This window comes from Corvus hawaiiensis, chromosome 21 (genome assembly GCF_020740725.1).
Source record: "Corvus hawaiiensis isolate bCorHaw1 chromosome 21, bCorHaw1.pri.cur, whole genome shotgun sequence".
Taxonomy (NCBI): Eukaryota; Metazoa; Chordata; class Aves; order Passeriformes; family Corvidae; genus Corvus; species Corvus hawaiiensis.
In genome coordinates, this window is record NC_063233.1 from 1,884,477 (window position 1) to 1,898,031 (window position 13,555).

Genomic DNA, 13,555 nt, shown 5'->3' on the forward strand with positions numbered 1-13,555 from the left:
AAGTGAGTCCAGAATTTCAACCCTCTTCCCTGCAGGCTTGTGTGCAGCCTGAATGTGCCCGGACTCGCTCAGTGATTCCTCGTTCCATTTGTGTTCTTTCTCTGCACCAGGCTGTTGCAGGTAAGTCTCCTAAAATCTGCCCTGGGCTCTGGACACCCCTTGTCCTCTGTCCGCCACGCCCGTCCCTGCCGAAGGTTCTGGAATATTGCCCAGACCCCAGACGGATCCCCTCGCTGGGCGCACACCTGTGGCTATTTCCTTAAAAGGAAGGGCGGGGGCGGTGCCCCGCTAATTACTCAGTTAATGACCAGCTGGGAGACCCAAGTCCACCTGTACCCACTTGGTCTCCTCGGCGCGAGCTGCCCCCGTTGCCGGGCGGTGTCTCCCGGTTACGGGCTTTCCCCTCAGGGCCGCAGGAGGTCACGGCGGCCTTCTTGGGGACGGAGTTGCGGAGCCCTGGTGATGAGGAGGATCTCGTCTCGCTCCAGCCCGAGCCTGGCGGGGTAGGTTCGCTTTCCCTTGTGCTGGGTGCTCGGGTCAGGCGGGCATTTCGGGGCATGGCTCCTGCACTGCTTTATGAGGGAGTCCCCCCGGGCTGTGCTGGGGTTGTAGGAAGCTGAGGGCCGGCCAGTCCCGCTCTGCAGGGACGCGATGGGCTCCAGGGCCTGGGACGCCATTCGGTTTCACGGAGCAAAACTGTGGGGTGACTTCTCGGTTAGATCCTCCCGATGGAGCCCCGTGGGCTTCCTGGAGAGCCTCGCGCAGCAAGATGTCCCCGGGAGGATCCCAGGCGCGGGCAGAGCGCGGCGCTTCCAGAACTTTCTGGCGGCAGGGGCCGTGAGGGGGGGAAGGGGCCCCGGTGGGTTGTCAGTGCACACCCGGGGTGAAGTGGGGCGTTTCCACAGTAATGTCCAGGGTTTCCCCTCCATGCGCCGGACTGAGCCCTGTCAGTGGCCGGTGGATATGAGCGTGAAGGAGCTAGTAGGTGCTGCGCTTTGTGCTTTATTCCACCCCCCGTCTCTGTCACAGCGGAGGTTGATCAGGACCTCCTGGAACGGGGAGTACTGCGTGGCATAGCTCCGTGTGGGGGAATCTCATCCCACTCTGTGCCATGGCCAGGGACACCTTCCTCTATCCCAGGTTGCCCTAAGCCCCATCCAGCCTGGCCTTGGACACTTCCAGGGATCCAGGAGCCTCCCCACCCTCACATGGATTTCCTCTGCTTTCTCAGACGTCCTGCTCCCTCTGGAGACACCTGGCTGTGCCTCACAGGGGTCCCGCAGCTCCTTGCTGCTCACCTTAGCAAGAACAAACTGCTCCAAGCACAAGCTGAACACTTGATTTTCTTAGGTACCGACTCCGCTCACGGAGTTACCCCCTCCTTGGGCCAAACTGATGGGCACTGCTGGCACACCTCAGCCTGAGAGAGCACACTGGGTCTGTCCCTTTGCCCGCTGCAGATGTCCTGAGTGGATGAGAGATGGTGTTGGGGCTTCAAATTCCTGCTGAAATAGCAGCAGTGAGGTGTCTACATCTGCCCAGCTATGCTTGACTTGTCTTGCTTTGCCCTCTGGTTGTTCCTCCATAAGGGGAAATTGATAAAGTATTTATTTTTCTCTGGCTGTTTCCATCTGCACTGCCTGGAGAGCATCCTCCGGCTCACTTGGTTTGTTCCAGCAGGATGAGGTTCCGAGCCTCCTGCTATCCCTTCCCCAACCGCATGCAGCCCAACTCGTGCTTTTCTCTCAGATTATTTCTGCTTTACTTACCTTCACTTCACCTTAAGCACACACACAAAAAATCATCAGCGCTACCCAGATAAATCCATCTGGTCTCTGTCTCAGCCTCATTTAACCTCCCATTGAAGAGATTGTATCACATGGTATTCAGCTGGAACCTATTACCTTGCATGCCCAAGCATATCACATTGAATTACCCTGGCCCACAGGCCTGCGGTGTTTGCTAATAGCTAATGGCTGCTTTTAACTTAGAGGTGATTTATTCGAGCGCGTTTCTATTCGCAGTGCAGCGGGGAGGGGGGGTGTGGCACTGTGTTAACCAGAGCTCAGCGAGTGAGCGCCGGCCGGCTCGGTGGGATGGCTGAAGGCAGCCTGACTTCACAGCTCCGCCAGATGCTGACGTTTCCCAGCATTCCCGTTCCCCACCATTCCCGTTCCTCACCGCTGTCCCAGATGCAGCAACTGTTAGGGACTAGGAGTGGCTGCTCCTGGCTGCACGCAGCAAGAGATGCGGGAGGGTCACAGTGCTCTGCCTGCCTGTTGTCACCAACCTGAATGCCAGGGAACTTATGGCACTTCCTTGCGCTCAGGAATGTCCCGGGAAGGGGGCAGTGTCCCCACACGCTGTCCCCTACCCTCTGCCTCAACTGCTTCTGTGGGAGACCAATGTTTTTTGCAGTTTTGACGGCAAAATTAACTTCACTTGTGTTATTGCTGAATTTACTGCAGGTGTAGTGTAAAATTGGTATGAAATTGCAGTAAAAGACAAAATCGAAAGCCTGTTATGGTGATGTGAAGCAATTTTCCCTCTTACTTTGCCTCATCAGTGGAAATACAAAAGCCCTTCTGCAGGTTAGGTTCAGATACACTGGTGGACAAGTGGGAGTTTTGGTTGCAAACCCACTCCCTGATTTGTGGTTTGCTGAGTCTTGGGCCTCATGTTTGTCCTCTTGTCAGCCTCGATCCCCCAGCACACAGCTCTCTGTGCTCAGGGGGTGAGGAGGGACCGTGGCTTCCAGGAGGAAGAGTGTAGCGACTGTAATAAATCAAAGTCAATCAACTTGGGAGCTCTGTTATTCAGGCTTCATTCTTTGATGATGTAGCACAAAAATCAAATGGTTGAAGTTATTCAATTATGGCTCATACCACCAATGGGGAGGTCTGATCATGTACACGGCCTGCATCAATATTATTTATGTGTCGAGGAGCTGTGCTGGCTGTCAGGTGGGAAATGGCAGAAATCCTACATGTGTCCAAGTTCTTCTCTCTCTTCCTCCCACCTTACTTAATAACCAAGTAACCTGATCTGCTGTCTGTCTAAGATCAATAATAGCACAGGCACATCATAACAAGCTGGAAAACATTTTTCCTGAGTGTCTCAGGACACTGCAGGTGCTGAGGTGATGGTGGGGAAGGAGGTGCTGCCTGCCACAGGACACAAACCATCTCCATCCTGGCCTGGCTGCAGGCAGCACCGCTGGCCCTTCCTGCAGGATGTGGAAGAGTGTGGGTAGTCAATAGACGTGGATAAAATAAAGTTGTGAACAGCAGCAGGAGCTAAAATAGCAACATCAATAGCAGTTTCCAGATAATGATCAAATTAGCACAAACAACAAGTTTCCACTAATGACTCTTGTTCTTCCAGCTCCTTCCTTTCTGCTTGCTTGTCATTATTGACTCTCTGGCAGGGAGCGGCTGTGCTCCCGTCTCTGGGGCCAAGGCTTTGGAGGTTTGTTTACTGCCTGGCTTTGAATTACTTCTCCAGAGGATGTTTGCTCAGGAGCCTGGGCTGCCGTGCGTGGGATGGCTGCGTGCAGAAGGTGGAGGGGGAGGAAAGTCAGCTGTTTGGCTTTTGTAGCTTTCAGGAAGCCTTGGGAAAGTTGTGCTCCTACTGCATGTCCCTGTTGTAAAAATAAGGATGCTGACGTTCACCCACTGCAGTGGAGTGGGAGCTGGCTGCTTGTGAAGGGCTTGGGAAGCTGTGAGGGAAAGATGCTTGTGAGGAGCAGATTAGAGACTGTTGAGGAGCAGACCCAAGCTGTTTCTGTCCCTTCCCTCCCTAGGTATGAGCCTCGTCTCTGCACCTCCCTGCCTCCCTCCCACTGAAACAAACAGGTTCTTCTGTGCTCTTAAGGCCTCAGTTTGACAAGTATTGGCTAAATGCTGTCACTTTCTCGGTTGTCAGTGGCCACTGTTCTGGCTGCTCAGTTGTGGTGGGCAGGATTCTTGCATTTGCCTGTTTTGAAGATGCCCAGTTCTGACATCTCCCAGCTGCCAGTTGCTGCTGTGGGACTTGGCTTTGCTAGGGCGACGGAGTGAGACCACGGCTGCACCACCTCAGCCTTGCCTGAGGTGCTTACTGGGCTGTACTGGAGAAGGTGCTGCCCAGCACCAGGAGCAGTTCATGGGCCAGTGACTCTCACTAAACTCAGAACAAACTCTGTAAGGGTGCAATTACTGGAACATCATTATTGCTGATGAGTCTTGTGCTAAAATGACTCTCCAGATTAAAAACCTCAAGCAAACGCATCTGCGTTCCCCAGCCTCCCAGCCTCGTATTCCTGTGGTTGTTCTGGCTGCTGATCTGCAATTCAGAGTCTCACTTCTCCCAGCCCTGCCCGTCTGCCGGGGCCCACTGGGAGCAGCTGCAGCCGGGCTCCGGAGCCGCAGATGCTGAGAGCTGTCAAGTGCACAGAGATGTTCTGGGTGTTTTTGGCTGAGAATTCAGCTCTGCTCTAATGAAGCCGAACAGCCGCTAAGGAGGTTTTATTCAAGTCAAGGTGGTTTTGACTAATCCCTCCTTGCAGCGTTTTCTGAGGTGCTCTGTGTTTCCAGGGCTGCATTTTTCTTTCTCTCAACCTTCAAAGTCAACAGTGATGAGGGGGATGGCAGAGCCCTGAGGGAGGATTTTGGCCTGGATGGGTTTTGCCTTCCCTCCCTGGGCAGGTGCCGGTTCCTGATAGGAACAGGAGGAGGGTTGTCCCAGCTGGGCGGCTCAAGCTGCTGGCAGCCAGCAGAGCCCAGTGCCCAGCCCGGCTCCAGTGCTGCTGAGCACAGGAATAGCCACAGGTGCTCTCCACATCCCGACTCATTTCGATGCAGCCAGCCTGTCTTACACCTCTCCCGGAGGAGCTAATTATGGTGATGTTAATGAGGCAGAGGTGCTGATGCTGCCCAGGGTTTTAATGACTTTCCTCCAAGTTTTCTGCTACTTTTACTGGAGGCAGAAGGGTGGTTTGTAAGGAGTGGTGGGGGCAGGAGCAGGCCTGACTGTCAGGCCCCCCGAGCACGTGAAAGGAAGGTGGTGGAGCCAGGTCAGGGCTAAAATACTATTGGGAGCAAATTGCAATGATCTGTTTGGGGAGGCAGATAAGACACGTTTGTGTGTGCATGTGGCATGTGCCAGGCTACTCTAAAAGCTGGAAATGACTGAGTAGAGGTGCTGGAGCACTTACGTAAAATATCTAAATAAATCTTTAATATTTCTAATTGCAAATGTACATAAATTGCACAGCCACATCATTTCTTTGAACACCAACAACTTTCTCTGTACATTATTACATAGTTTAAAAGGAGCTGAAGGAGATTCAGCAAACACTTCCACTTTGCTTTTTTGTTTTTTAAACATACTTACAAAAAAAGATTTGTTTTTCTTTATAAGAGGATATAAAACATAGCGACTGCTTATCAGGAACAAGTATCAGCCTAAGCAGATATACAGAGAGAGGTATATCTTAAGACACAGTGATGTATGATAAAGGAATATGTGAACATGGATGCTGCACTCTGGGGTACTGGTAGCTGATGCAGAGCCACATGGCATTTACAGCAATGTCACAGCTCAGGTGATCTGTGAAAGTCAATGCTTGAACGTGACACCCTTTTCCAAAGCATGGTTGTTTCTGGATGTTGTGCAACGCCCTCAGGATTGGATTTGGTTTGGAAAGCCCATGAGCTGCATGTTCTCATGCTGCTGTTGTCCTCCTGCTCCCCCACGTGTGATTTTCCCCAAGGGAGAAGGAAAAGGCAGCAGTTACCTGTGTGGGGTCAGAGCAGGGCAGGTGCCACTGTCTGAGCCTCCTGGCTGAGCGGTTTCCTCTGAAACGGCCCTGAGGCTCAGAGACCAGCTGGGGATGGGCAGGGAGTGTCCCTTCTTGTGGCCACTGAAGGGAGCTTGTGGTGGCCATGAGGCTGTGGCTCTGACCCAGACCAGGTCCCAGTCCTGGCCAGCCTGGAGGCCTGGATTGCTTTGAATGCAGACCTTTGGGAGGAAGTGACCCCAACAGTCAGTGCAGGTGGGAAGGACGGAGCGCCCACCCAGGGACATTGTCACAGGTGTTCCCTTTGGACTTCGGCTTCGTGCTCTCCAGGCAAAGCTGTGTCTGAAGGACAGGGCAGGGACTGTGGTGGAGCTGCTGGACCCGCTGGTCACAGACTATCAGAAAGGCCTCACCCCAGGGCTGCTCACCCTGTCCTGGGATTGCTGGGGGAAATGAGCCCCTCTCAGATCAGACCCCTGGGCCACAGCCTGTGGCTCTCCTGGCTGAACACATCAGTGTATCTGCCATCTGTGACTGAAATTCCTCTCCTTGTCCATCACAGAACAGAGCTCAGCACGTTTTCTATTGCATCTGTGTGTGGACATTAGGAACAGGAAAACACCTATGAGCTATCTAAACTTTGGGAATTATTGATTCCTTGCTGATTGCTTTCCTAGGAGAGCCTGTGACACCTCACTGAGGTCCAGCAAGTCCCTATGCCCTTTAGGAATAGTCATAGTAGCAGAACCTGTGTCCTGCAACCTGCAGCAACCTCTGGGACTGGCTCCCAGACCAGAGGGTTCCACGTGTTCTCACAGTGCAATCAGTGCTTTACAGCTGCAAAAGCAGAAAACAAAACCAACCAGACTCAAATGACAATGCGGAGTGACACCGGACTCTTTGGATGGTGGCAGGATCTGCTTAAACTGGTGCAAAAGGGGCTGGTGACTACACTGTAGTATTAGTTGGCATGGAGAAGGACTGGGGTCCCTCCCATCTTTTGGCACTGAAGCCATAATCCCTGTCCAAAATGATGATACTTAAAGTCCGCAGAGACCTTGGGATACTGGTCAGTCCATTTCATCCCCCTTCACACAAAACCGCTCATTTTTTCAGGAGCGTTCACTACAGTTTAACAAAACCCCAAATCAAAACTCTTAGAATCTTTGAGGTGGGCCCACCACAAATCTGGATCCATGGCTTTGCTGCCTTCCCTTCCCTCAGATCCCCAAGGGAGGAGGCTGGAATCAGAATGTGGGTCTGGATCCAGATTTGGCAGCCCGAGCCCACCTCTCCAACACAGCAGTGAGATACAGCCAAATCCTGACCAAATAAGCAGCACCAGAAGTAAGTTACTATATACAACTGTTAGTGAGATAGATACGGTACAGTAAACACTGAGAACATTTACAAAAAAATATTAAGACTTGTATTAAGATAAAAATTGGAGTGTTTTTGCTTTGTTTACACTTTGACGAGTTTGCACTAGAACAGCCTCTTACTGTAGAAAGCGCAAGAACCGGAAAGGAAATGGAGCCGATCACAAAGCCTTGGGGACAGCGGTGGTTTGCTCTGGTGCTGCAGCACCTCTCGGGATCCAGGTATTGCTACGCCAGGTACCAGCTCCGAGGCCACGGCAGGGAACGCGTGGGGCTCCCGCGCTCACACACACGCACACATGCACAGAAATGTACAGCTTATAAATAACAGAAACACAAACTGAAGGAACAGAACTGAGCCTGGACCTGAACACCTGCCCCCAAATCTTTTTAGGGGAGGGTTCACAGTTAGGTCCAGTTGTTGACAGTTGCAGGGGAAGAAAATGGGGAAAAACGGGGGAATTTCTACTGTAACGAGACTTCATCCTGATTTGAATTTCTTTTTGTACTGGCTCGGGAAACTAAGCAACAACTCCAGAAGGTGTTGGCACTGGAACTTTTAAGATTTTAATAACTGGCTGTGGAAGGATTTAAGCATTCCTGCTATTTCAGCAGAACAATGTGTTCAGTAATTTGCAAGTTTGAGGGTAACCAGGAGTTTGTGACAGATCGGGACAGGGCGGGGGGGAGCAGTGCCTTGGCTTGTGATTGAGGAGAAGATTAAGATGTACTGTGCTTAGCTTCAGCACTAAACAATTGGTTTGTGGGTGTTTCTTTTTCCAGCTCTTACGGAGAGCACTGACTGCATCCCAAAATTACTTCCATGTATGAATGGAAACGTTGCTGGTGGGGCGCCTGCCCCATACCCTGTTAGCATTTCCATTCCTCTATGTCACTTCTGTCTTGAAAAACTCCAGTCTCTCACAACACAAATACTTAGAATGCAAAACGATCAGCTCTAAACAGACATCTCAGGGCAAAAGCGTTTAAAATAGTCTTTTTGCAGGGTTCTTATCATGTATTTGACTCTGAGACAGTGGCAGGTGTAAATCTACGTACCCAACGGTTCACAGTACCCTGTATAGTCCTAACCTGTCTGGGTCTTTCTCCAGTTGTAACCTTGTCAGATTTGTGAGGTTCTTCAAAGCCATCTGTGCTAGTCTCCAAAATTCAAAGGTGACTGTACTTGCCATAAGTACTGAGTTATGACATTGCTCTGAGGAGCTCCTTTTGGGGTTTGCTGTGTGCTGCACCCCTCGGCAGGTGTTGGCGGGGTGTGGAGACCTCAGTGCAACACGTTCGCTCCTCCTGGGCTTGGCCCAGGGCTTCCAGGGACCAGAAAAACGTGTAGGAAAAAGAGCATCTTTAATTTTGCAAACGATTGCATGAGGAAGAATGCTGTTAAGGAGCCTTATGGCTGTGGGGCAGCACGGCAATGCAGAGCTTACTGGCAAAGTGTCCTGCTCAGGCAGCCTGGGAAGTGTGAGGCTGAAGACGGTACCTAAGCAGAGCAGAGCTCAAGGAACGTCCTAGTCCCTTGGACTGTACATTTACACATGGCAGGAGGAGCTAAGGACAGGCGTTGAGCAGTGTGTTAACCTTTAGAGGGAGCATAGGCAGATGTCCTGTACACTGTACACTGTCATCCGTATCTCAGAGAAACCTCTGGCTCTCAGTACGAGGGACCTGCTCTGAGAGTGGGACTTGTGAAGGACTAACTGCAAGAACCACAAACCAATAAACACCGTGGCGGCAGGTCAGCGGCACAACCCCCGTGAAGGGGTGCCCCCTCCGCTGAGCACAACGTGTCTGTGCCGAAGCTGCGCGTTCGGCGCTGGGAAAGTCTAATCCTGGCTTATGCCTGCACAGTGCTCCTGACAAGGGGCCTTTCGGTGGTGGCTGCTGTTCTTGGTGGTTACTCCCTTATGACCATGTTTTACATTCTTCAAGCCGGTTAATTTCCATGCAGTGCTCATTCCCAATTTAAAGAGGACAGTATTCCAGAAAATGGGATCTTTTTTTTTCTAATGCATACTGTGAAAGAAAAGAAATACAATTACCGATCTTCATGGGTCTTCAGGGCTTTTTCTTGTTTCTTTGTCTGTTTTTTTCCCCAGAACTAGTAAAACTCTCAGCACAGAGCATTCCATCCCCACAATGAACCCTTGATCAAGCAGGAAGCTGCCACTCCATGTAGCCCCTCGCTCCCCCTCTACCACAACAGGCACCAGCAAATCCAGCCCCTGTCCCTCAATCACAGCTCAGGGACCAAGCTCAGGCAACATTCACTTTATTCTGTGGTGGGAAGTGTGCGTGGGACAGTGCCTGGGGCTATTGCTTACAAAACTCTTCCCCTTTATTTGTGAGAGAGCAGAAGCTGTCGAGAGGAATTGAGTTGCCATTCACCAGGTGTCAGCTCCTCCCTCCACTCCTCTGCCAGAGTCTTGGCCTTGCTCTGGGCCCCTGGGCTGCCCAGGGACCCCCAGCAGCACCAGTCCTGCCCCCCTGCCACCGGGGTTCCCCACACGGCACCCATTCGGCCACCACACCGCCCTGACCTTCCATCTGCGCTGTGCTCCCTGTATGGGCGGAGTTAATTAAACACTAATTAGCAGCATAAATGCCCTGTGGATGCAGGAAAAGTCAGTGGCCTCACAGAAGCCACCAGGAAGGACGCTGGGCTCGGCTGGGGTTCACTTTGGGAGGGCTGTGCTCCGGGGGGGAGTCACAGGAGGAGCGGGCCAGGCTTTGCTGCCATCGCTCGGATGCTACATCCAGCGGCACACTTGGAACTGGACTTACTGGGCCCCTGCCTTCTGCAGGCTCTGCCCAGCTCCCTTTATTTTGCTTACTGCAGTGACAAGGACGTTACTCCTTGCTGGGAGGGGTGAGGCATATCCTTTGGGCAGTTTAGAAGGAAAAGGTTACTTTTGTTTAAACATTAAACACTGATTCAAATCCAACAGTGACAGCGATTCTCAAATATATGTTATTTCCTTATGCCACTCATCTCACACTCGACATTCCCGTCCCTCAATGTGCTGGCAGGACATCTCCCAGCAGGGTCAGTCAGCGCCGTCCGCAGTAAGGAGCTGGTGCTCGGGGAGCAGCCGTTCTCTGAAGCCGCGGCTCACGCCTGCTGTGCACGGTCCCTCCGGCCAGGCCTCTCCTGCGGCAGCGCCCTCCGCGCGTTAACAATTACTGCTGTTTCTGAATTCTCCATTCTCTGTAATCTGCAATTTAGTTGGGTTTGTGGGGGAGATCCCATTACGTGTCTGCATGCTGTACCTCTCTTTCAGTTGAGTAAGGGCACTCATTAGCCGTGCGTTGGCAGCATCCAGGGAAGCAATGCGTTTCTCCTGCAAGCAAACGGGCAGAGGGCATGGTCAGTGGAAAGGCACGAGCCCTGTCCCTCTGGGATGTCAGCCCAAGACAGTGACCCAGAGGCCTTTTGGACCAAGACCTTTCTCTTTGGCATTCTTAAGTGGGGGGTTTTAAGTGCTACACAGCATTTTTTGAAATCCGCAGGGCTACAGATAGCCCCTGCCTGTGCAGTGTGGGCTGCATTTCTTTCAGGATCCTGATGAAAACGGAGGTAACACAGTTGCTGTAATTATTCAGTTGTACATCGTACTGTTTGTTTTAACTCAGCTGTTAAAAAGATGGTAGGCTTCCATTTCTAAACCCAAACTCTCCCAAGATAGTTACTCTTGTCAGTGTTTAATTAGTGTAAATTAATAGTTTAAATGACTTGTAGCCTCCCAGGCTGTCTTTGATGGAAACTCTCACCGATTACAGTGTTGTAAGGATGGGAGCAAGAGCTTCCATGTTGCAGCCTGATTCTACCACTCTGTTCTTTGTGACACTGAACAAGTGTCATCCTCCTGTGACTGCCACGAGCAGAGGAACAGAACCAGCTCAGGGGCACAGCAGTTGCTCGTGTATAACTCTGAAAGTCAGTGTATGAACACGTCCAACACATGAACAGCCTGAGGTGACCAAAAGAGAACAGTACAAAGTGTGCAGGGGCACGGTCAGAACCTCACACGTACCCCACGAGGTGCAGGGGACAGGAGAAGGTCCCAGAGCTGATGGGAGGCTGCAGGTACCACCACTCACGCTTTAGGGACACCCTGGGTCTGCTCGGCTCTGCTGGAGCGCAGAACAGAATGGGATGGATGATTTAGCAGCTTTGAACAAATTGCTCTGCAGGAAAACTGGGGTTTTTTTACAAAGTTACTACTGTCTCCATTTTAATTAGCTACACAGCGAATTGGTCATGAGTAGTGACTCACAAGTGATTAATAGGGTTGTTAAGTGTAAGGCCAGAATATACTATCACTTCTAAGCCACAAGTGGTAGGGAGGCCTGGCTGCTGAGGACATGCTGGTCTCTGTCAGACAAACTAAGAGATTATGGGCTGTATTTTCATATTTTCTTTTCCAAGCACAGTGTTTTGCACCCATCATATGATGCTCCTCTTTCACTGTAATTGATTGCAGTAACTGAGCTTCCCAGTCCTGCAAATCACAACCCAGAGGCTGAAAAAACACGTCAGCTTGGCTGTGGGCAGGATGTGTGTTCCTTGTGTCCAGGTCCTGTTCTGATTATCCAAGCATTACTGGGATATGAAGCACCAAGCAGTGCTCCAGGGGATGTGATCCTTCCACTCACTCACTGAGTTGTGGGCACAATCCCTCCCCAAACTGCCATCTCACGCCCTCTGTGCCACGCTCCAAGGCTGCAAACAGCTGTGACAGTCACTGTGTCCTGCTGCAGCTGCCCTGACCCTGACTGTAGCTTGGTGCTGACTCACCCACATGGTCTCACCCCGGGCTGGCACTACTGCAAGGGGGGACTGTGTGTTGGCAAACCCACCCTGAAAGCTGCTGCAGCCCTTGGCACGGGGCACTCACCTGTGCATCGATAATCTTCTGCTTGGAATCCACAGCAGCCTGCATTTCAGCATGGTCCTTCTTTAACTCCTCCTCAACTGACATCAGTCTGGGAGCCGATCACACAAGAAAAAGTTACACGGGTTGGGCTCTGCTAAGCCCAGGTATTACCCTCACACTCTACCTCCTCTTACCCACAAATGAAGCCTTTTTTCTTGGCTCTTATTCTTCCTTGGAGCTCTCTCTAGCCAAGTGCCCCAAAACTGAAGTGACAGCACAGTGAAGGCTGACCCAGTGGTGAGGGCTGACTGAAAGCACTAAGTGGGTTTGGCTCAGGTAAAGGTGAAACCAGCTGCACTGCAACAGTCCTGGACAAATGTGAACACCACATCCCACTGGGTGGGAGAAAGGGATTTAGAGTCACAAGTAAGGGATGGTGATGAGATCCTTAGCTATACAACAGAACAAGCCTGCCAGAGCCTCTGAGCTCTCCCCTCCCTAAAGTTTTGCCCTTGTGCATCAGGAAAGTGTTGGGGTTTTTCCTGTCCCAGGTAACACTGAAGGGAAAACCCATATGTGGAACCTGCCTGCACCTCCAAAGAAACCTGATTCTCCTGAGCAGGGGTCAGCTCTAATGCCAGCCAGGCTGCCCTGCCTTACTGCCATCCCCAGCACTCCCATCTCCCTGTACCTGCTGATGATGCCCTTCATCTGGATCTCCTTATCCTCCTGCTGCCTCCGGAGCCGCTCCTCGCTCTCCTCCAGCCTGGCCTGGTACTCCAGCACCAGCTTCTGTGTGGTCTCCTCCTGGCATTTGAAGCGAGTCTCGTATTCCTCCAGCTTCTTGTTGGAGATGCGGAGCTTGTCCTGCAGCACCACCAGGTCCTGCTGGTACTGAGCGTGCAGGGACAGACACAGGAGGAGAAAATACATGTGGGACGTTACCTTGTAGAGTTCGCCCTTGCCAGGGTTTCCCCCAAACCCGCTCACGCCCCTCTCCTTGTATCAGACTATAGCTGCAAACCCGTATCAGACAACCCTGCTCGCCGACACCTCCTCTTCCGTCTTCTCCGCGGCGCCAGGAGCGATGCCGGGTCCGCGGGGCAGGCAGGTCGCTGGCAGGTGCAGAGAGTGGGCTGTTAGCAGAGTCTGGCATTTCACAGGGGAAATGCAGGTTAGAGCGGGCCAATGGCAAAGGCAGCAGGCAGCTTCTCACACTGACAGCACGGGGCTCACACAGGCAGGAGAGGCTGCAGCTGTGGGATTTGGGGTTCACACAGGAGCTCTTCAGTCTGCAGCAATAAATGTGGGGGCTTTGGGCAGGCTGGGAGCCAAGCACGAGCTGCAGTGACAAATGCAGGACACTGCTGTCTCATCGCCCTTCATCGAGCTGAGGGCACTGTGCTGGCTGAGCAGGGCACAGAGCACTCCTGCTTTTTGGGGCCCAGCACTTAACTCAGATCTCAAACTAGGGTTCAGTCCAAGAAGAGCTGCTGCATGCA

The 13,555-nt window shown here is 52.1% G+C and overlaps 2 protein-coding genes across 15 annotated transcripts in view; one reads left to right on the forward strand and one right to left on the reverse strand.

Moving 5' to 3' along the window:
- Positions 1-6,482, forward strand: part of TTLL11 (tubulin tyrosine ligase like 11) — a 43,278-nt gene extending 36,796 nt beyond the window's left edge. The window contains exons 9-10 of the transcript XR_007207799.1: positions 36-503; positions 1,351-6,482. The gene's annotated coding sequence lies outside the window, so the exon portion shown is untranslated. The remainder of the gene's footprint in view (positions 1-35; positions 504-1,350) is intronic.
- Positions 5,196-13,555, reverse strand: part of LOC125336553 (DAB2 interacting protein) — a 164,028-nt gene continuing 155,668 nt past the window's right edge. For 13 of the 14 annotated variants that reach the window (XM_048325124.1, XM_048325125.1, XM_048325126.1 and 10 more), the window contains 3 exons: positions 12,745-12,947; positions 12,075-12,162; positions 5,196-10,517 (listed from right to left, as the gene is read on the reverse strand). In XM_048325124.1, coding sequence (XP_048181081.1) covers positions 10,350-10,517; positions 12,075-12,162; positions 12,745-12,947 — 459 coding nt within the window. In that variant the 3' untranslated portion in view covers positions 5,196-10,349. The remainder of the gene's footprint in view (positions 10,518-12,074; positions 12,163-12,744; positions 12,948-13,555) is intronic. The other variant, XM_048325121.1, reaches the window with a different exon arrangement.